This window comes from Abramis brama (assembly GCF_963993115.1).
Source record: "Abramis brama genome assembly, chromosome: 8".
In the NCBI taxonomy this organism is placed as follows: domain Eukaryota; kingdom Metazoa; phylum Chordata; class Actinopteri; order Cypriniformes; family Leuciscidae; genus Abramis; species Abramis brama.
In genome coordinates, this window is record NC_139970.1 from 13,120,935 (window position 1) to 13,144,950 (window position 24,016).

A 24,016-nucleotide genomic window follows, 5' to 3' on the forward strand; every position below is an offset into this window, starting at 1 on the left:
CCAATAACAAGTAAATGGAGTATACATGTTCCACACAAACACTCACACACTGGCCACATATTAAATGTCAATGTGATATCTGTGGCTGATGTGTTGTGTGTGTGTGTGCAGGGGCCTTGTGTTGTTTTGAGCAGAACTAGGTCTCTTCCTCTTTCCTGTTATGCACTGCTGTTGATTGGCTGTTGCCAAGGTTAACATCCAAATGAGTGAGAGAATTGTATACACATTTGATTTAGAATATAACTAAATTATTAGTATGAGTAAATATTATACATAAATGATTAAAGGGATGGTATAATGCCCTTTTCACAAGATGTAAAATATGTATTTGATGTCTCCAGAGTGTGTATGTGAAGTTTTAGCTCAAAATACCCCACAGATATTTTTATATAGCATGTTAAAATTGTCACTTTTTGAGGGTGAGCAAAAACACACCGTTTTGTGTCTGTTCCTTTAAATGCAAATGAGCTGCTGCTCCCGGCACAGAGGGCGGAGCTTCAACAGCTTGCACTCACACAGACATGCACTGAAAATTTCAAAAACGTTTAGCCTTTAATGTTCAAACCGGATTCAGACAATGATGGAGACGAGACTCAAGAAGAGGTGACAACATGTAGAAGCAACAGGACATTTCTGAATGGTTAGTTGATGAATTTATGTAGCTGATGTGTAGTTATCTTCTAGTCATTGATTAGCATATTCTGTCTTGATAATCTATAAATCGTGTTCCGGGGGCGGGGTTTATGTAAATTTTAGGGTTAGTGATGTCACTAACCTGGGAGGAATGTTGTGTAGTCCCTACCATCCGTTTGTTGTAGTCCTTAAAAAGCAATTTATTTAAAAGCAAAGATCTCCCTTTGCTTTGAACTTTGAGCGTTGTAACTTTGCAGATGTTGTTTATGCTCAAACAGCGACATTACACACTAACTAAAGTTAAAAAAGTGAAATCATAATCAACCATCCATTTAAGGTTTCAGTAGTTAACATTAACTACATTAGTTAACCTGAACTAATACTTAACTGTTATTGTTAAATTGTTAACTGCACTTCTACAGCAGTTATTCATCTTTGTTAATGCTAATTTCAACATTTACTAATACATTATTAAAATCAAAAATTGTATTTGTTAACATTAGTTAATGCACTGTGAAGTAACATGAACAAACAATGAACAGCTGTATTTGTATTAACTAACGTTAACAAAGATTAACAAATACAGTAACAAATGTATTGCTTATGGTTAGTAATACATTAACAAATGTTAACTGATGAACCGTATTGTAAAGTGTTACCAGTTACGCTTTATTTCGATAGTCCACTTTTGAACATTCTACTAACTATTAGTAACTTTGCAACTTTGGCTCGAGGTCATGGTACAAAGGACCCTAGGCTGATTTTACTCCAAACCATCCCTTTAAGTGGACTATCGATATGAAGTGTTACCATGATTAATAATAATCACTTTGTTATTACTTCCATTCGTTAGCACTTTCTTTTGTAAAGATATTTATAAATCAAATCGATGAAATTCATATTCATACTTGCAGATATTTAAAATGTGATATTTGTAATGACCTGTGGAGAAAACATGCATCAGATTATTTCATTTTTGGATCTATCTTTAACATTTTGAACTTTCATTAAACTTATGTTTAATGAGGTTAACACATCTGACAAAGATAATGGACACACGGCCAGACATGTGGACATGTTAATATCACACTATTGGCCAGTTGAAAGTAGTTTAGTCCGAAAGATGATTAATCTCTCTTAGGAGAATTTACAGTAGTGTTCTTGTGTTTGTGTAAACAATATGTAATCTGTCAACCCATAGTCAATGGAAAATATCTCCCACAAATTGAATACTTTGTTTAGCCACTAGCCAGTTTGGCTAGTGCAAAATTGCAAAATTAGCAGTTAGATTAAACCAAGTCAGATGGATACTTTTATGATGTCTTTATGAACTTTTTGAAGCTTGAAAGTTTTGATGAAATTGACTTCCAAGGGAGGGACTGAAATCTCTCAGGCTTCATTAAAACATCTTAACAAATGGCTTGTGATTTTGAAAAAACACAAGGGTGATTAAATGATGACAAATTTTTTGGGAAAACTATCCTTTTAACAAATTATCAATGTTATCAACATAAAATTGTTCAGACTACTTTGTTAAGCTAGTTGGGACAACATTTCGGTGATGTGAAGACTGAAAGTAATTCACACTCCGTGAATTAAAAAGTCCCACAAATTGGATAAACCCACTCCATATTCCTCATACAACTACAATACTAGCACAAAACTAACATAGGAATTGCTAACACTTTTACATGAAAATCAGTAAAACCATGAACACATCTTTTTATCTCTCTTTTCCAGGAACGATTCCAGGTGAAGAATCCTCCTCACACATACATCCACAAGTTACAGAGTTATCTTGACCCGGCCGTGACCAGAAAGGTGAGTTCTGGTCTTATTCCCTCAGTGCGGACTGGCCTGTGTGTGTGTGTGTGTGTGTGTGTTAAGGCTGGGATGGGTGACCTCAGACACAAAATAGCTCCTGATAACAGTGCTGCCCTTATTGCTACTCTACAATAGTACGGAGAGGAACAGGAGGCATTCTACTTCCTACTGGGGTCAAACTTACTTCTTGCTTGGGCAAACTTGATTCCTGTGATAGGAATCAAATGATACACCTTGCTTTACAGCTGATTTCTGGTGCAGGGAAAGTGTCAAGGGGTCACATCATGAGGAATCAGAACTCAAAACTTAAAACTTCCTCTAAAACAACTGTTTATTGAAAGCGAGCTGAACTTTTACAACTTTCTGATGTCAGACAGATGTATGAACGCATGATGGCCCAAATTGCATGTCAACCACTTGGCCCAGTGACAGTAAAGTAATAAGGAAAGAGGATACGCCTAAACATCAGATCATCTAAAGATTAGAGTAAAACGTAGTAGTCCACAACCTAAACTCACATCTGACTTGCGCCTTAAAGACTGGTCAAGATTGCAGTTTATTCTGGCCAAGAACTGCCCACTTAGTCAAGAAGTCTGACTCAGCAACATGTACTGTAAAGTGACCAACCACAGTTTGTTGGTTTATTTGTAGACCAAATAGAACATTTTAATTTATTCAAATAAAGATTTGAACTTGAATGTCATATTTTGGTAAATCCAGTGATTAGTTCTTCATCAGAAATGCTTATAATATAAACCTGGTTCTTTTTAAGCACAACTTTCAACTTTCCAGTGTTGAATAAAATATACATCAGGAGGTCAGTAAATGGACAGTGGGCGGTCTGTGGCCTTGCCGTCAGAATCTGAGACCAGCCGTATATTGTGCATCGCTCGGCTGTGTGTAGCACCTTCTGCTCTGCATATACTTGGAGGACGGTCGGTTTAGCCAGTCTTGTCTGCTTCCTGACCTGGCCCCAATTCATGTTTGAGCTCTAAGACTATGTGCCATATTACTAGAGAGAAGAGCAGCACCATCCCAGGAGGGATGAATACCATCTCTTTTCAGCTGGTCAGGTCTGCCCCAAAAACTTTTACAATTGTCTATGAATTCTATATTATTTTGCGGACACCACTTAGACAGCCAGCCGTTGAGTGAGTACAGTCTACTAAGTATCTCATCACTCCGGCGAACAGGGAGGGGGCCAGAGAAAATTACAGGGTTTTAGGGTTTTAGGGGTTTTAGGGTTTTAGGGTTTTCTTAACTTAGGGGCTTGGTTGCAATGATGATCCTAACAGTTGGCTGCTTCATCTTTCAAAAAAAGTTTCATTGCGAACTCTCCATTACACTCATTTACAAAACAGTCTGCAGTCAAATGCTCAGAACACACACATAATTCTCTGTCACAATCCGGGACGCCATTTAAAATTAAACGTCAACTTGTTCCTGATGCTGGGGTCCTACTGTCAAAGTGAATGTTTATTTACTCTTCCATTTGTCCTGTTGTCAGGAGTAGCTCAAGCATGTGGAGTATGTCTGAAATTGAACGGCGTCTGCATACCGTATCCAGTTTAAACAGCGTCAGTAATTATAATCGGTTCTATTTGCTTTTGATGCAATGCGATGCAAAACTGTATTTTCTGCAAGCTTTTTTCAAGGTAAATTCAGGTGTCTTTCCAAAATAGGACACTTGGAGACTCCAAAAGGACACCAAATAACTAAATGATAAAAGTCTATATAATTCATAAATTTATGCACACACACACACAAAAAAAAACATGATAAAACATTACAGAAAAAAAGTTTTCAGTGTACAGTATGTGTACAGTGCAACAACAAAGAGCTTGTTTAGAACTTTTTAGAGCTTGTTTAAATTTTAGACAAATTTTAGTCAAGTTACTGAGCAGAGCCATATGGAGATGCCAAAAAAATAACGGACTGACGCATACATGAACATGACGCAGACTCCTGTACGTCACTGCAATCATCTTTACCTTGATTACAATCCGCATCCATCTAAACTTTACTAGCGAGATTTGCTTTATCCAGCCGAGAAATGTAGTTAGCGTAGCATCTGGCCAGCGGTGGGATGTTTTGACGTTCTGTTCAGTCTGTATTTCACACAGTGCTCATCAGAAACAATCACAGAATATGACAGAGCTCGTGTTTTAAAGCTAAACAGACACTGGAATGAATAATTCACTGAAAACTGTCCGTGGGTCACTATTTTCTCTGCCATCTCTGATGTAATAAGCCTGGTTTTCTTTATATTAGCACTGTTTTGGACTGATTGTTTGAATGAATTTGCTTACTCTTCATTAGATGGAAAATTCAGCGGCTTAAAATGATCTGATCGCAAACATAGAAGCGAAATTGGGTTAATAAGTTAGAATAGAAATTTCTGCCTACCGGGTCACAGGTGCTTGTGCCATTATAGATGCTCAATGTGATAAACTCCCAACTTCTATGATCATGTAACTGCGTGACGTAAATTACGTTAATAACGTAATTTCATGTGCTTCAGTAATTTATTTGATTTCAATTATTTTAACACATTAAGGATTTTGCATTAATCGCATGTGTTAACAGATGGACAGCCCTAGATTCAATATTAAAGGTCAGATATTATTGTTTATGTCTTTTATGTGGTTTGGACTCTGAAGGTGTTCTTGAGCTGATCTCATGGGTGTTGCACGCCGGCAGCTGACATCATGTCCCTGAGCTCAGAGAAAGTACAGAACGAGAAAAAAAAAAATGGGATGGGGGATCAGAGATGTGGTGAAAGAGTTGAGACACACATAAAAAAAAAATAGACAGTGGGAAATAGAAAGTCCCAATGAAGGTAGGTGATGAATACAATGAAAGCGAAAAAGAGAAAGAGACAGAGAGAGTTATGACTGTACGTTCTGGCCATGGCTCTTTTCTGCAGACTTGAACAATTGTTACTTTGTGTGCGCCGAGAGCTTTACATACGGTGCATTCCACACGCGGCTCTCAGCCAATCGGATTGCAGCAGGAAGAGGGTCATTCCAGAGGGTCCTGAAGAATGTCTTTGCCATTGATTCCAATCCAGGATGACCTCTCTGGAGAACTGCGTTCTTTTTCCCCCTTCTCTTTCCCTCTCTCTCTCTCTCTCTCTCTCTCTCTCTCTCTCTCTCTCTCTCTCTCTCTCTCTCTCTCTCTCTCTCTCTCTCTCTCTCTCTCTCTCTCTCTCACCACAGCTGGGAATGCTTAAAGTCGAGGTGGGAGCGTGAGCTCTGCACACACACTGAAAACACACTGCACTCCACATGTGCCAAACACACCCACGCTGGGAACAACAGAGCACACACTCCCCTCTTTTTCTCTTTACTCACTATATCTGTTGTTTTTATGTGTCTGTGTCTCTTTCTCTTTGTCACTCTCTGTCTCAATTTGCATAGGATCCGTCCTTAATATTATTTAAGATTAGAATTAATGTGTACCAAATCATAGTAGGCCTATAGCAAAATAGTAAGCCAGAAGTGCCTTAAAAAAAAAAATCCCCAAAAAAAGTGGATTTTTGAAGTGAAGTTTGTGGTGGTTGACACAACTTTTTTATAAATGTAAAAAAAGAGAGAATATCACTGACAACATGTCATTTCAGAGGCAATGCAAGTTAGTCTTGCGTCATTTCAAATATGTAAATAATATGAACTCAATAATTTCATCAAATACACCCAAAATCAATTATTTGTGCTATGACTTCATTCATTTTATAGCTCTACACTCTTACTGATTTTTTGTGATAGATAAAATTGATTCTTAAAGAAAAATATAACTGGGTAAATGTAACAGAGATTCACCCAACTCAAATCTTTGCATCATAAAAAATGAAAAGATTGAAAGCACAGTAAATCACAAATTAGTTTAAGGCAATGGGTTTATTTGGTTGTTTTCTCCACTTAGTCTCATAATAGGGTTGAGTCCAAACTGTGGGCCCACTTTTGTTCTCTGTAGCCATGGTTACAGTGGCTTTGTGGCCAACCCAATCACGTGTCAGGTGAAATGCATGTGAAAATGTCATCCAATGAGAGGGACACGCTGCTTTTACCAGCTGAACGGGATATGCTGCCAAATCTTAACTCAAAACTGATGCTGCAGTTCTGCAACACTAATTAGACGGCAGCCATGATGATGAGTGGCAGGCCAGGCATTAATAATCAATCCGACTGATGTCAGACACTGAAATGATTGCATCAAAGGGAGTTAGAGTGGGAATGACAGTGAAAAAGAGGAGGGGATTGAGACAGCAACAGATAAAAGGAGAGAGACATGTAGGCTATTAAGACATCTAATTCTTATACTATGTATTGCAAGTATGTATTTAGCAGATGATCAATCAAATGTTGTTTTGATTAAGCAAAATAATATTCCAATATTTGGACCTGTTACGTTGCCATAACACTTTTTCTTGATACCACACGCCCATTTGTTGCATAGCAAGCTAAATCCATTAACTTAAATTCACTTTTTAATACATGTTTCAAGTTTGTTTTTGTAATCTTAAATTAAAATGTTATAACTTGAGTCACCTCTGAAATGAAATGTTGTCACCAATCGCCAATCTCTCTTATTTCTTTTAACCTCTCCTTTCCAAAAAAATGTCATAGAGACACATTTTCACCATCCAATCATCTTGGCAAATCTGAGCACAGTTTGAGACATTCAGTACATTTACATAGACAACAATATTCCGATATTAAGCCGATTAAGACAATACTCTGATTAGGAAACTACCATGTAAACAGGGATTTAACAATAAACAATAAATATATATTATTATTTTTTTCAGTGTAGAGGAGACCTGAGTGACTTTTTCTTCTTTTGCTATTTATTTAATCCCATTGTTGTCTAGGAGAATCAAGTGCCTAATGCCCAGTACACACTGTACGATTTTGGGCTGTCCCAGATGAAAGATGACCAATTGTCTTATGTCTTACAGTGAGAGAGGTTCAAAGACGGCCATTGTCACTGCGACTAAAATAGCCTGTGATAATTTTCTGAAAGTGTCATAAATTTAGCATGATCATCTCGCAGTGTGTTTGCAGCTACGACCTTCATCTACTGACTAGCCAATAAAAATGCAACATGAAATGGTGTATTAATAACTAAAACTAAAACTTCTTACCTCGAGATCCATTTGCAAAATTGGCATGCCAAGTTGCTGTCTTTTCCATGACCACGTCCATATTCTTCTCTTTTGCCTCCTCCTTTTTTTCAGCACACATAAAAACCACAATTGCCAAAGTGTGATTCATCTTGCTCTATTTGTTTACCAAAAATTAGCACATGCTGATGACGTTTTATTCTTCTATACTGACGTGCGCCGTAGCCTACGACATACATACATGTCGTACCCAAGTTTATTAGATCCATGTCATACAGTGTGATTTGTAATGATCTTATGGGATTGCCGAAATCACAGTGGGCATAATAGATGAACGCTGCAATAAATACTTTTTTTTGTTCTGTCTTCTGTAGAAGTTCAGGAGGAGAGTGCAGGAGTCGACGCAGGTCCTGCGGGAGCTGGAAATCTCATTACGAACCAATCACATCGGGTGAGTTCATCAGTGTGCATGTGTGTTCATTAAATACTGATCACACTCGAGCTGTGATCACTGTTCTGAGTTACACAGACACTCTCCTGAGTCCTGAAGGGAAACTGTAGCACTACGAAAGCCCTCATGTATCATGAATTGAAGCTGAAATAATGGTCTTTTGTCTGACGCAGTACACTCACCAGCCAAATATTCCTGACTGGACTTGTCATATTTCTGTGCCAACCGATAGGTTTTGTGAGAATCTCTACACAACCTAATCAGGACTATTCTTACTAGTGATGTTCGGTTCTTGAACGAATCGTTCTTTTGAGCCGGTTGAACCCGGTTCAAAGGAAGTATCCGGTCGAGCCGGTAATTCTTACAAGTACTCTGAAAATGTTCAGAATGTAATACTAGAGTAATGCTTATTGAATACTACACTGCATATACACTCACTGGCCACTTTATAAAGTACACTTGTCAAACTGCTCATTAACATAAATATCCAATCAGCCAATCACAATGGCAGCAGCTCAATGTATTTAGTCATGAGGTGTGTTCGACTTTAAGCAGTGCATCTAAATGTCTTGTAATTTTCATCTTCAACCTCAGGGTTGAGCAACTCTAACCCTTGAGCTCCACTGTCCTGCTGAGTTTTAGCTCCATTCCTAATCTATCATATATTTAATATATAATTTATGACACAACAGTAATCTATGACACAACATATAATTTTTAAGAAATCCTGAAGACTTAGGTTAGATTTGATCAGGGTAGGAGCTAAACTCTGCAGAATGATAGCCTTCCAGGAGCAGGGTTGGACACCCCTGTTCTACCATACAATGAGCTGTGTGAAAAAATATCTAGTTAAAAATGCAAAGATGTATTCAACTAAATACAGTATAATAATATCAGTTTTACATGTAAATATTAACATTTGCACATTTTTTAAAAACTAAAAATACATAAAAAGGGGACTGTCAACAGGGGCCCCAGAGGCATTGGAGGGCCCATAAGGTTCTCCCCTAAGGCCCCCACCCTGAAACGCAAATTCTACCGAGGGTGACCCTTTCCCCCTTGAGTGATTTCTACCAAAGGAATGTGATTTCTAACCGCAGTCCCTAACCCGCCAAACATTAAGTGGTAATGCCACACCAATCCCCTACACATGACTAAAGAGTGTGTATCTTGTGGTGCACATTGCGTGTTTTGAAATACATATTAGTATTGTAATTTTACAGTTGTAATGTAAAGTGAAGTATTTTGTTGCCATATTGATAAATGACAACCAAATTTTGCAGTCCTACAAACAAAGCAAAACAATTTTCTTTCTTTTTTTAAATTGCATTTTAAATTGTAATTGAATCAGAAATGTGCAATTAATTTATTTCCCCAAAATTGTGCAGTGGTGAGAAACACAACGGCAGGCAGAGACATGCTGGGGGCTTCTGAGATTTTGTGAGTGCTGAAAATCACACACCCAGTTGCATGTTGGGAACTAGGATTTACAGGAAGTGGAAAGGCTGACGGAAGTCAGCGAGGTCAGGAAAATGTCACAACAGGAAAATGGGAAGATGTGATATCACATATAACACATATAACACACACTCTTTCCTTGTCATCCCCTAAATGACTGTTATTGAGGTTTCATTATTTCAAGGGCTGTCCAGACCAGACAAACATACTCCCAGAGCAGATAGACATACGGTACAGAGATTTAGCTACCATATGCTACTAAACTAGATTACATAAATGATCTAGCTAATCTAGATGAGATAAGGCAGTATTATCTGCTCACAGAGGGTTCGACAAACACAAAACAACAGAAAGGTACCACAAGAGATTCAGATCTGTTCCTCATTTTACAAACAATGTTTCCACCGTTTGTACTGTGCATTATGTTAACGCTATATTTTAAGGAATATTGTACAGTCGGGTCAAACAAAAAAGAATAGAGTGCAATATTTGCCATGTCATGCCACTGAATGAAGCATTCCCAGAATTATGTAATAAATAGGTGAACAGACCTTAAATGTGAAGTATGTCATTTTTGCGACACTAATGGCACTTATCAGAAGTACAGAAATGAAGCATATTTCAAACAACCTTACAAACGCAAAAAAAAATTTCAGTCGCAAACACGGGTGCTTGTGAAGGAATGTCTTAACAGGTAAAAAATAGGATACTTTCAATGAAAGGTCCAACATATTAGGAATACTTTTAGCTGTGTTGGTATGTGTCATAAGTGAGCAACTAAGTAGTCGAAAACTCTGTGTAACGAACGAGAGTGTCTTGCTTATAATAAACCCATCAAATATATCTGCAATAGGATAATTTTTCTGACATGTGTCACAATTTATATAACAGCGTTCTACACTGGACACATCAAAATAAACATTATAAAATGTTTACATTTGTCTTTCTGAACCGGTGCATGGTGATGCTGTATGGCAGTAGTTCTCAACCCTGGTCCTGGTCCCTGGTGCCAATCTATAGAGAGTAAACTGAACACTGAAGCAATGTTGCAGTTAGTGAAATAAAGTAGATTCACTTTTCAAGTGATGATTGACCATTAGTGATGACACCTGTGGTTAACAAGCAGAATCACTGAAGATAAGAGGAACAACAGGAACTGAAAAAGATAAGAGACAAGCAGAAGCACAATGACTCACAGCCACACAGCCTCAGATAAAATCAATAATATCTCACCAGAGGATGCTTAAACAACTCCACAAAGAGCATTGCCATGTTCACTTATTACAAACCAGTTTGGGTTAATTTCTTTTATATGGTACATGTACAAAAGTGCTTGAAGTCTGTTTGAAAGCACTTGGTCCTTGACATTGGTTGAAAGTGCATGCTTTCTGTCACAGTTATCTGGACTCATTTATCTTTAGTTTCACTTTCATGGACTCTCATGCTGCGTCTCAATTCGCCTACTTATACTACGCCCTAAAAGTATGTATTCTTTTTGTGAAGAAAAAGTACATACTTTTGAGTGTGTAGCACATGAGTAGACAAGCTTTGGGACATACTATCACATCATATAATTGCGTCTTTAACGGTTGCTCTCTGTCGTATCCTGTCATAGTAAACTGGCCTGTCAATCATCTTGTCAAAGATAAAATCCTTCACATTTCATTTCATTTCACACCAGCAGCCATGTCACCCTGTAGCCCAAGACTGATTGCCCACTGAAGCTAAGCAGGGCTGAGCCTGGTTAGTACCTGGATGGGAGACCTCCTGAGAAAAACCAGGTTGCTGCTGGAAGAGGTGTTAGTGAGGCCAGCAGGGGGTGCTCACCCTGTGGTCTGTGTGGGTCCTAATGCCCCAGTATAGTGACGGGGACATTATACTGTCAAAGAGCACCGTCCTTCGGATGAGACGTTAAACCGAGGTCCCGACTCTCTGTGGTCATTAAAAATCCCAGGATGTCTTTCGAAAGAGTAGGGGTGTAACCCCGGCATCCTGGCCAAATTTGCCCAGTGGCCTCTGTCCATCATGGCCTCCTAATCATCCCCATATACTGATTGGCTTCATCACTGTCTCCTCTCCACCAGTAAGCTGGTGTGTGGTGGGCGTTCTGGCGCAATATGGCTGCCGTCGCATCATCCAAGTAGATGCTGCAAATTGGTGGTGGTTGAGGAGATTCCCCCTTCTATGTAAAGCGCTTTGAGTGCCAAGAAAAGCGCTATATAAATGTAATGAATTATTATTATTATTATTATTTAATTTCCTACAGTATCGGAGAGAAATACAGTTGCACGTTGATCTGCAGTCGTGGGTCTTTCATGCAGAGAACTCTCCTCATATTAATGCATAATGATGCATTTAAAAGTTAATGGCCAAACGGATCTTTATAAAAGTCCACATTGTTAGTGCAGATGAAATATAACAAAGATAACATTAAATAAATATATATTTTTTATCAGGTTAAACTTTGATTAGTCACTCAAACCTTTATCTAAACCTCTCACTGTCGGTCGCGCTTATCTACCATGTTTTGTAGTTTGTAGTCCCTCCTCCAAAGCGTAATGGGTTGTGGGCAATATTAGCCGTTATAGTGTGCACGGATCCACACTACGAAATCCACCGGAAATAGTAGATCATCCGGGGACATTCCATTGTTGTACCATTCATCCACGACCATCACCTCATGTTGCAGCATGATAATGCACGGCCCCATGTTGCAAGGATCTGTATACAATTCCTGGAAGCTGAAAACATCCCAGTTCTTGCATACCGGACATGTCACCCATTGAGCATGTTTAGGATGCTCTGGATCGGCGTATACGACAGCATGTTCCAGGTCCTGCCAATTTCCAGCAACTTTTATTTTTTAAAAATACCCCAATATAGTGAAACTGCACATTTTAGAGTGGCCTTTTATTGTGGCCAGCCTAAGGCACATCTGTGCAATAATCATACTGTCTAATCAGCATCTTGATATGCCACACCTGTGAGGTGGATGGATTATCTCGGCAAAGGAGAAGTGCTCACTAACACAGATTTAGACAGATTTGTGAACACTATTTGAGAGAAATAGGCCTTTTGTGTACATAGAAAAAGTCTTAGATCTTTGAGTTCAGCTCATGAAAAATGGGGGCAAAAACAAAAGTGTTGCGTTTATAATTTTGTTCAGTGTATTACAATAAATCATGTTTTAATCTTATATTGTTTTTCTTTACTTAATGTGTTAAATATTGAAATGTGCAAGCAAAAACAATGTTTGTCCCCAAAATATTGCTTGCATACTCACTCAACCCCGCAAAACCATGCTGGTGAACCAGCTTCACCAACTCCATTTCCCTTGAGAACAACGTGGCTATGCTAGTCCACCAGCTAGACCAGCACTATCCTGCATAAACCAGCCTTGACCAGCATTGAATTCATGCTGGTTAATGCTGGATTTTTCAGCAGGGCAGAGTTGAAAACCGCTGCTGTATGGTATTGAAGCCTCCATTGTAGAGCATTGCATCACAGGTCATCTTCATCTTCATCAAACAGGTCTAAATGCAGCAAATTTTGGCTTGCACTTGTGTAACCGAAGCTGAATGTCTCTTTCCATGTTACGCGTCAGCCATGGTCCCAAACTAGCTAAACACCCTTTGGCTCCACCTGCTACATTAGCCACGACCCCAAACTCACACTATAGGATGAGCTGGAAAGATCTGGATCTGAGCGGATCGCTCTCAATGTTTGGTTGGTGCCTGGGGGGGTCAGTGTTTACCCTTTTGGGGAGATAAACCTGTGAATGGCACACTAACCGCTGTCAATGAACAATAAACTGAGAGATGTATTTTAACATAAAAATCTAAAGTTCCCTTATTATGCTACAGCATATGCTTATTAACATATCTGCAATTCAGCTTCAGAGTGTTCCTCAGCATTTGTATACACAGTGATATGAACAGTAACAATGTCGGTTTTACCGCATCAATTCTAGCGCGTCTTCATCTTTTTGATGTGCATGCAAACTGGATTTGCCCTCGCAGTGCATAAAACAGCGTCTTCTCGACATGCCGACTTTATTTGTGGGCAGCCAATGAAGACTGGATATCTGGAAGATAGGCTGGAATTATGGAAATTTGTTACATGTTTGTCCAGCAAAGTAAGACTGTAATTACTGACGAGTGACAACTCATTTCAGGCAGTTCAGATTTGGTTCTTTATTTTGGGAAAATAACAACCGATTAGCAATAACTCCATTTATTGTGGACTTTGATCTTTGAAACTTTGCAGACGTTTTACATTCACAAACAGCTATATAACACACTACATGAAAGGTAATATCTAAAAATAAATAAAAGTACAATAGGGGCACTTTAACAATATGATCATGTGAGCTAGTTTCAAATTCCATATTTACCTCATGCTGCTCCTACAACTTTCAGATAACTACATTAACTCTTACGGTGTGGATCAAACTGCTTGTTAGAAAATGAAAAGAAACTAATTTTTCATTCAGAATTCTGTTATCACAACTGAAAGGTTTTCAGGTTCTGGCCTACTTTTTACTGCCAAAAAATAAAATAAAAAATAAAATTGAAAACCAGCTTTTGATCATTTCTAGGATCCTTGTGGTCTTTGTCGATGTGTATGTGTGCGGTATTCTGGGATGTCTCTGCAAAGTCTTTGAAGTATCTCTCATTGCTGTTGCTCTGAGGGAGAAATCCAGCTACATGAAACCTTTGCTCTCAATCTCTGAACTGAGTTGACGCTGTTTTTTTAAGCTACTGAGACGCCGTTCCATGATACATATTTCATGACGTCTGCCTCTGTATGTAAGTGCAGTTCTTGAATACCAGAACACTGCTCTAAAGAGTCTCTTGGATTGTCTAGTTTAATTACTGCATGATTAGTGATATAATAGTACTGTATGATGAAGAACAGTAATATAATATTATTAATAAAGAATGAGTAACTGTCTCAACTTTTGGAAATCAAAGATATCATCACATTATTGTAGTACTACAACAGTATTTTTTTATAATGGTCTCTCTCTCTTTCTCTCTCTCTGTTTAGGTGGGTGCGGGAGTTTCTGAATGAGGAGAATAAGGGTTTGGATGTGTTGGTGGAGTATCTTTCGTTTGCACAGTATGCTGTCACGTAAGTCACCCGTGATTGTACCGAACATGAACACAATGAGCACAATGGCTCTTTTCACTCAGTCCGCTGCTGTGTCTGACTGCATGCCTTACTGCTGCTCTGAGCGGACCGGTGTGTGTGTGTGTTAGAGAGTGTGTGCAGCCTGTTCACTAAGATCAGATCAAGTCACAAGGTCCCATTTACAACAAATAGCTCTTTACAACCCGATAAGAAATTCTGTTTTAGTGTTTTGAAAAAAAAAAAAAACTTTTATCAATACAAGACACTAGAAACACTAAAAGTTTGTTAAGAATGTTTTATGTTTTTGAAAGAATTGTCTTAATATGATTATATTAATATTAATATGATAAAAAATACAGTAAAAACAGTAATATTGCGATATTTTTTTACCATTTAAAATAACTGTTTCTAATTTAATATATTTTAAAATGCAATATATTCCTGTTATGACAAAGCAGAATTTTCAGCATCCTTACTCTTCAGTGTCACACGATCATTCAGAAATCATTCTATGCTGATTTGCTCCTAAAGAAATTGCTATTATTATCAATGTAATAAAGGCCTTCTGAAATGAAGTGATGAGTTAGTGTAAGAAAAATATTCATATTTAACACGTTACAAAGTAAAATTCTAGCTTCCAGCCAAATGAACATATTGATTCCACTTACGCCTTAAAGGGGACATATCATGCCAAATGCACTTTTTTAGCCCTTAAATGCATTTTGTTGTTGCATTGTTAAATGCATTTGGAGTGTTTAGAAGTACAGAAAATATGAAATTATTCTCTTCAGGTGCTTCGTTGATATCTTTATATTCTGTTTTGGTCATATTTTTCAACCTGTTCCGATTTTTCTGTTATCTATGACGTTTTTTGAACTATTACGTCACAGTATTTGCAGCGGAACTGCCAAATAAGGACATTGACTTCCGGCCCAACACTTCGAGCAATCCGCCATTTTTATTTCTCGCTGCAATTTTGTAGTCCAAGCTAAAGGATGCAGAAGTTACGAGAGGGTAAGTTAAAATGTTCGGTTGTTGGATGTAGTAACCCACACGCTTCATTACACCGTTTAATGTAGATGAACTGCCGCGCTTGTTACAGGACGCATGTCTAACTGAAAGAACGAGCAGAGAGAGAGACCCGGTCGCGCGCGCGCTCACTCTCTCTCTTCAGAGCCAGGCGAAAGTGTAAACAAGACATCACCGTCTCCAACTTGTGATGCTGGAAGTAGTGTAGTGCGTCGTGGTGTAGCGTAAATATCAACAGTACGTTGCATTACTCGCATAATTGCGCTTTACACTTAAGTGGAATCCGTATGTTCGTTTGGCCGGAAGCTAGTTATTTTACTTTATAAAGTTTTAAAAATTAGTATTTTTCTGACACAAACTCATCGCCTCACTTCAGAAGGCCGTGTGTAGCACTTTTATCATGGATAGATTCACTTTTTGAGCTTCAAACTGATTTACTGCCATTATAAAACTCGGAAACGTCAGGGTGTTTATTAATATAACTCCGATTGTATTCGTCTGAAAGAATATAGTCATATACACCTAGGATGGCTTGAGGGTGAGTAAATCATGGGGTAATTTTCATTTTAAAGTGGACTACTCCTTTAACTACATTTATTTTGTTATTTTAAAAAATAAAATAGTATTAACATTTTTGCAGTGCGCATATGAGCAGAAGTCCCATGGCCACAGATAAATAGAGTAGATAAATATAGGATATATGGTGACTCTATAACAGTGGTTCTCAATTCCAGTCCTCGTGACCCACTGCTCTGCACATTTTGTATGTCTCTCTTATCTGACACACTTAGTTCAGTTCATGGAGTCTCTCCTAATGAGCTGATGATCTGATTCAGGTGTGTTAAATAAGGGAGACATACAAAATGTGCAGAGCAGTGGGTCACGAGGACTGGAATTGGACTGGACACGAGGACTGGACTCTATAATATTCTCTTTTTGGGTTACTCTTATTCTGAGGATCTGTTGTTCTATATTTTACAGGTATGATGGGGACAGTTCTGAGAACAGCACAGATAACTCGGTGGATAAATCTAAACCCTGGAGTCGATCGATTGAAGATCTCCATGGAGGAAACAGCCTCTCATCAGCTGTCACAGGCAACAGCATCTCCAGATCCAGCAGACATTCAACGTTAAGGTGTGAACATGCATCAACACAAATATCGTCTGTTGTTGGTACAGCAAACGAATCATACAAGCATGATATTATTATCAATTATGGTATTATTATGATATATCTTACCATGATATTATCTTATATTTCTAAACTGATATGGTGTGTCCAACTGTGTTATGGTGTGTACGGACTTCATGTGATTTCTGAAAGGCTCTTTTGTATAGTCATGAGGACTGTAAGACTTTAAATGGCTTAGGAAACTGTGCACCACAACAGAACCAAGAGTAGAACACAATCGACATGTGTCTGTCTGTCTGGCCGCTGACTCACAGCACTGGTTTAGATATTTTTATTCTGATGAGGAATGGGATAACTGACACATCACCATCATATGAGAATTAAAACAGGAACTTCCCTGTCTGTGATTTACCAGCCTGATGACGGGACCAAAGTATTTACACTGAGCCTGAGGAGATCTGTTTGAATGTGTTCAATATGCTAAGCTCCCTGTCATTTGAATTGGATTAAGGTCTAACTCTTATGCAGTAGCTAGAGAATTCCCGATTCTAATTCTGGAATTCTGCTCAGTTGTTTTTTAGTTTCTCTGGGTCACATGTCAAAAGCTTGCAACTTTTCAGTGTTCAGTGTTCAGAGTTTCTGCTAACATATGAATATCTTCAACAATGAATAAGACAAAGCAAAGCCTGACCCTGACACCAAAGTCTTAACCTGGATGAGCACGTTTTAGAAAGTAATAAGGGTACATCCTTTTGTTGTTTATATTTTACTGGCCGAATTTGACAATGGTCTTGTATTTAATACTGACACTACAGTGGCTTGGATTCAGCATTACCGGTTTCTAATGTCATTATGAACACTAGAACACTATTTATAGTGTAGGTCACCCATGCTACATTTTGGGTTGCACCTTTGGTAGGCCCATTCACAAGGATGATAACTATAACTAAAGTTTTAATTATCTTCCTAATTGTATGAAAAAAGGGATTCAAAGGGACTCAGTATTATTTTAGTATCACTGAGATAGTATTATAGTTTTATTCAGTTTACATTTTTTTTGTCTATTTGTCTATATAGTTTTTATTATTTTATTTCAGATTTTGTTTACATACATATACATTTGAATTATATATATATATATATATATATATATATATATATATATATATATATATATATATAGTATTAAACGTACAGTATGGAATTTTTCGCCACTAGGGGTCGCTAACCTCTTTACAATAACAAAGGCGTAGTTTGATGACGCAACATTTGCTAAGAATTATGGATCTTGTCGTCAACGTCAAGCCGACCGATCTAATAATGTTTATGGATGAGTAAATACATAGATGCTTTTATCATGACTGTGATATGAAGCAGTTCGGGATTGCTAAGAGACAGCTATCAGCTCCACACGCGACTCGAGTCCCGCGGATATAAAATGAATATGGACATTTCATTCTACCGAACTACACGCAAGTGCAGAATTACAACTCACAGGTCAGTTTATTAGACAAATTAAACTTGTGAGGTAACGCAGCGCTGTTTCACTTGGTCTAACATTACACTATCACACTAAACTGCATTTAAATGTGTTGAAATGTAACGTTATGTGTTAGTTTGTCTGTATGAGACTAGCAGTAAGCTAGATCAACATTAGAATAACATACAGATCATATTCTAACATTTTATCATTGTTGAACTATATAACATTGATTAGTTATATGTAAATGTGCTCACCTGTTTAATAAAGTACATGTAGGAGCGGTCGAGTCTCGGACGTGGAGCTCTCGTTTATATACTGTCTATGGGAGCTCTCGGCATCTCGAAAACACTGCGCTGATATTGATTCTCGTTTTAGTTCTCCTTTTTTATCCAAAGTCTGCTTGCCATGGTCCATAATGTTTGAACGAAACAACAACAGCGTGCAAATAGACATTGCGAACTACAAAGTTGTCCACGTCAGTCGCTTTGGTTACTATCAGAGGGCTCTGGTTCCTATGGCAGTACAAGCAGAAACCAGGGACAACACGGATATGACGCCAGTGACGGCGACAAAACGGAAATAAAGAAACGGGACGTGTCTTCGAATTAAATTACAAATTTCTCCTGGTTTGAAAGTTGTTGGAAACAGTCGGGATAATGTAAGTACACAACTAAAAAAAATATATAACATAGATATAGTGATTTTTGCTATTTTTAAAGCAAAAAAGTTACATATTGTGCCTTTAAGTAGCAAAAATTGTGTTTTTAATTGTTTCAGTTTTAGTTTTGAAGAGGTCATGAATTGAGATATTATATCCTGTATGTTTCAGAACTCAAAACTTCCTCATTAGTCCAAAAGCAATTTTATTGAAACCAAGCTGCCAAAATGACTCATTTCGGATTTTCTCACATTATTATGTCATAGTGCGATGAAAGACTATGGAGCCCCGCATATGACATGCAGGAACAAAATAGTTGGCTAAATTGTGAGCACGATTTATTAATTTGTTCCCTCGATTTACTAAATCGTGCGCATGATTTATAAATCGAGGAAACAAATTAGTAAATCGCCCGCACGATTTACCAAATTGAGGGAACAGAATAGTAAATCGTGTGCACGATTTAGTAAATCTAGGGAACGAATTAGTAAATCGAGGGAACGAATTAGTAAATCGAGGGAACGAATTAGTAAATCGTGCAAATGATTTACCTTTTTTTTCCGTGCATGGCTCTGTAAAAGACCATCTCTGCAGAAGAAAATCAACGCCTACTTCTACATCATTGCCTCTTTAGCCCCGCCCACCGATTTGTGCATGTCATGTAGTAGTAAATACGAGACAGATGCAAACACAGGATTACTACAACAACAAACCGATAGAGACGCCTCTGAGGATTACAATAGGTTTTGAGATGCTAAGTTGTGGAAAAACAGTCTGAATTGCCTTCCTTATGATCCTAACATCAAGAAAGCATGAATGAACTTTATTTTTAACACAGATCCAGTCAGATTGTGTCAGTAATACACAGTTCGTTTTCACTTAATTTTACTGCAGATTCGGTTTGTGTTCTTATTGCTTTGTCTGTTACAGATGGTTTGATATGTACTTACTGAAAATGATGAACGATGAATATAAGAACGATAAAAAGTGCGACAAACAATGGTCATTTTATTTACATAAAACACCATAAGTTATCTTGTCAACTATAACTGTGGTAACTCCAAGTACCTAAACTTTATTCCCCACAACCAAGGCTAGCAAGCATATCAAATATGCATAAATGTTTCACAGTTGGCAAATGTTTCAACTATATAACGAGATAAACACCTTTTTGTAGCGTCTTCGTTTCAACAGTAATATAATGTAGTACAATACAATACTACGTCACAAAAACATAAGGAATAAATATAAATAAAGATGACTAATTACCACTCTGTCGCAGACTGGAGTATCCTTGGTATTTGAGGTATAGGTTCGATGTCTTCAAGGCTCAATCCTGGATCAGGCTCAATCCTGATGGCTAAATTTCACTAGTTGCCATTTTTCAGCATCAGAAGTTTTCAAAACACAGAAACAATTCCACAGATGTATTGGCGGAGATGTTGAAATGTATTTTAATATTCAAAAATATTTCAAAGAGAGGATCAAAAACAGGATAGATAGCAAATATCTAAATTTAGATATTTTCATGTAAAAATCTTGCTAACATTATAAGTGGACCTCTAAAAACATTATAAAACTATTAAAAAATGCAGCTGATGACCCCTTCTAACTATAATAACTTAACAACAATAATAATAGTCATTTAGAATGATTTTTTCCCCAGCTGATGAACGATAAATTAAAGAAAGCCAATCAGAATCCACCAGACTTTAAAGAGCGGCAGACGTTATAGCTGTAAATAGTTTATAATAAACAGAACATTATCGCCCTTAGTTATCGATTTATAGTTATTGTTATAGTTATCTTTTTGGTGTGAACGGGCCATTATTAAGAATTAAATGTTCTGTTCGTACAGTACGTGCTATTAATTTCTTTAGGTGTATGTACATTCTGTTTTCTTCTTGCTGGAACGATAAACTGTGTCACAGGTTTTGTGAAATGAATGTGTGTAATTAATGCAGTTGTCACTCTGTCTGCAGTTTGCTGTTGTGCGTTCCCATCTGCAACACAAGGCACGTGTTTTCCGTCCTTCAGACAGTCTCCTCTCCTCTCCCCTTTATGTTTTTCAATGTGCTGTATTATGGAGCTTAGATTAGCAGAATGAGTTCAGTTGCTAAGTAACTAGCTGTGTATCTGTCAGCCATAATCTCTGATTTCACCTGTTATTTGATGCTGTTTATTCAGATCATGCGGCTCTGCAATTGATTTATTAATCATTTTTCACCACTGTAATCTCTGCAGCCAGCCAGTGGTGTAAATTTGTGTCCCATAGTTCAGAGTTTCTGCCCCACATGTAGTAGTTTTGTTCCCACGTTTTCCTTCTGCTTCTAGTATTTTGTAGGGTTAAATCGTGTGCTGTATTTAATTTGTAAAAAGAATAACTCTCAAATTTCCCATGCCCTCCTGAAGAACAAAGACTCATCCACAATGTCCAAAGTGCTCACAGAAACAAGGGTACGTCTGCTGCATTTACTCAAAGTTCTAGATTTTTATAGAATTCTGTAGACATGAAAAAATAGTATTGCGCTAGATTGAGTGTGATACCTACTGTTTATAATATAACTTCCGCATATCACTTTCTATGAAGCCTGTATTTATAATGCACTACCAGGGTATTCTTAAGGCATTATAATGTATAGGCTACATAATGCAAAAAAAAAAAAATAATAATAATAATATGCTGTATCCTATCAGTTTATAATACATAATACTAGTTTTTGTTATAACTTTTAAGATTTATAGCACAAAGAACACCATGTAACTGTATATCCACTTAAATTATAACAGATTATATTTCCAATAGTTATAATCAGGGTTTGACATTAACTTTTTTGCTCACCAGCCACTGTGGTTAGTGGTTTTCCAAAGTTACTAGCCTCTCAGCATTTTCACTGGCCACAAATTTGACATCGATACCGTGGGGAAAAACTGCCATATAGATATTTTTGAACACTTTACATTAGTTATCTACTTTAGTTAACATGAACTAAGAATGACCAATACTTCTAGAGCATTTATTAATCTTAGTTAATGTTAATTACAACATTTACTAATCCATTATTAAAATCAAAAGTTGTATTTGTTAACATTAGTTAATGCACTGTGAACTAACATGGACAAACAATGAACAACTGTATTTTTATTAACTAACATGAACAAAGATTAATAAATACTGAAAAAAAAAAATCTATTGCTCATTGTTAGTTTGTTAGTTAATGCATTAACTAATGTTAACAAATGAAACCTTATTGTAAAGTGTTACCGATATTTTTAATAGTATCTCATAATTTGGCAGCAGGAATATTAGGCTGCTGTCACTTTAAGACCTGACGCATGGATCCATTATACTGTTACACATGCGCTTTCTTTCTTAAAATATAACTGACTGTTTACGTGACTACTCACCAAGACCGGCATTATTTTGTGTGTATTGGTAACACTTTACAATAAGGTTCCTTTATTAAACATTAGTTAATGCATTAACTAACATGAACTAACAATGAGCAATACATTTATTACTGTTTTTGTTAATCTTTGTTAATGTTAGTTAATAAAAATAAAGCTGTTCATTGTTTGTTCATGTTAGTTCACAGTGCATTAACTAATGTTAACAAGATTTTAATAAAGTATTAGTAAATGTTGAAATTAACATTAACAAAGATGAACAAATGCTGTATAAGTGCAGTTCATTATTAGTTAATGTTAACTAATGTAGTTAACTAATGAACCTTATTGTAAAGTGTTACCTGTGTATTTGACTGTTTCAGCACAATAAGCAGCAAAAAATAACTCAATTTAGTTCTGAGATGTCCCGCACTTTGGGTGTGAGCACAAAATCTGCAGGAATTAGTGAAATTATGTTCAATACGCACAATTCCACGCCGAAATTCAAGCCCTGAAACACCAACAATATTCATCCGGAGCAAATGAAACGAGTGAGTGAGGAGAGGCGGGTTTGTGTGTCACTCGCTGTCGGAGAGATGGCAGAGAGAGAAAGTGCAGCTCATGTATCTATTTTATGGAAAATTAGTACTGGAAGCATTTCAGATATATATATATTTTTGACAACACTACATTGCACTTAGTTTATTATTTCAGATGCCTTTTTTATGTAGCTCTGCTGTGATATATCTATTATCTTAATGTCAAGACAATGTAACTGAACAAAAATATTCAGTAAATCATTAATTACGTCCTTTAATAGTCAGTCCTTTAAAATAAGCACTGTTCTAAGAGTAAAACAAGTAGCTTGGAGCATCGACTTTTGCAACTTCACAAAGAACGTGTTCAAGCGTGTGTGCTGGTAAAATCAACTGACAGATATGAGTCTCATCCCTCAATTTATAATAAAGGAAAACTCATTTGTAGTGATGCACTTCCATTGGAAGTCTTTGTGGCAAGATACTGTACCTGGATGTGCATTAAATACACACTGTTTGGAAAGTATCGCCACAAGATTACTCATTACACAGCATGTGACGAGTGTAAAAAAAGAATCACTAACCTTATATCCAGTCTTTCAAGTCCTTTGCCAGAACTGGGATGTTATGTAACTATACTGTTTATGAAGCAAACTCTACCCTGAGGAAAACATTATCAGCACATCACCAGACATTCATCCATCTATACCACTAAAAGGATGATTTGGACAACTTACAGTCAAGTCAATCCACAATTTTACACAGCGCTTTATACAATACGTCAAAGCAGCTTTACACCATAGTGTCAATGTCGCATTCTTCAATTAGGAAACAGTGAATAATTACAACTTCAGTTTCAACTATAAAACAGCTCTACAGATTCTTATTTGATAGATTCAAGTACAGTTAAGTATAATTGGCAAATAACACATTTAGGGGTTAAAAAGCTCAAAAAACATGTGTTCGAATTAATTATTAAAAGGCTTAAACAAAGCTTTACATTTTATAAAAGCATCAGGGTTCTGCTTTTAAACCCCAAGGGCCGGTTGCACCAGCTGGACGGTTGTAAGACTAGGCTGGACGTAAAGTATGTTTTAAGTACTGCGTAGAATTAATACCTGTTGCACCATCTAGACGTAGCACACGTCTGAGACGAAATCTTACG

General features: G+C 37.2%; 1 protein-coding gene across 4 annotated transcripts in view; it reads left to right on the forward strand.

Moving 5' to 3' along the window:
* fmnl2a (formin-like 2a) overlaps positions 1-24,016 on the forward strand; it is an 87,301-nt gene that overhangs the window by 31,879 nt on the left and 31,406 nt on the right. For all 4 annotated transcript variants that reach the window (XM_084123268.1, XM_084123270.1, XM_084123269.1 and 1 more), the window contains exons 3-6: positions 2,374-2,454; positions 7,957-8,033; positions 14,541-14,624; positions 16,635-16,790. In XM_084123268.1, the coding sequence (XP_083979394.1) occupies positions 2,374-2,454; positions 7,957-8,033; positions 14,541-14,624; positions 16,635-16,790 (398 nt within the window). The remainder of the gene's footprint in view (positions 1-2,373; positions 2,455-7,956; positions 8,034-14,540; positions 14,625-16,634; positions 16,791-24,016) is intronic.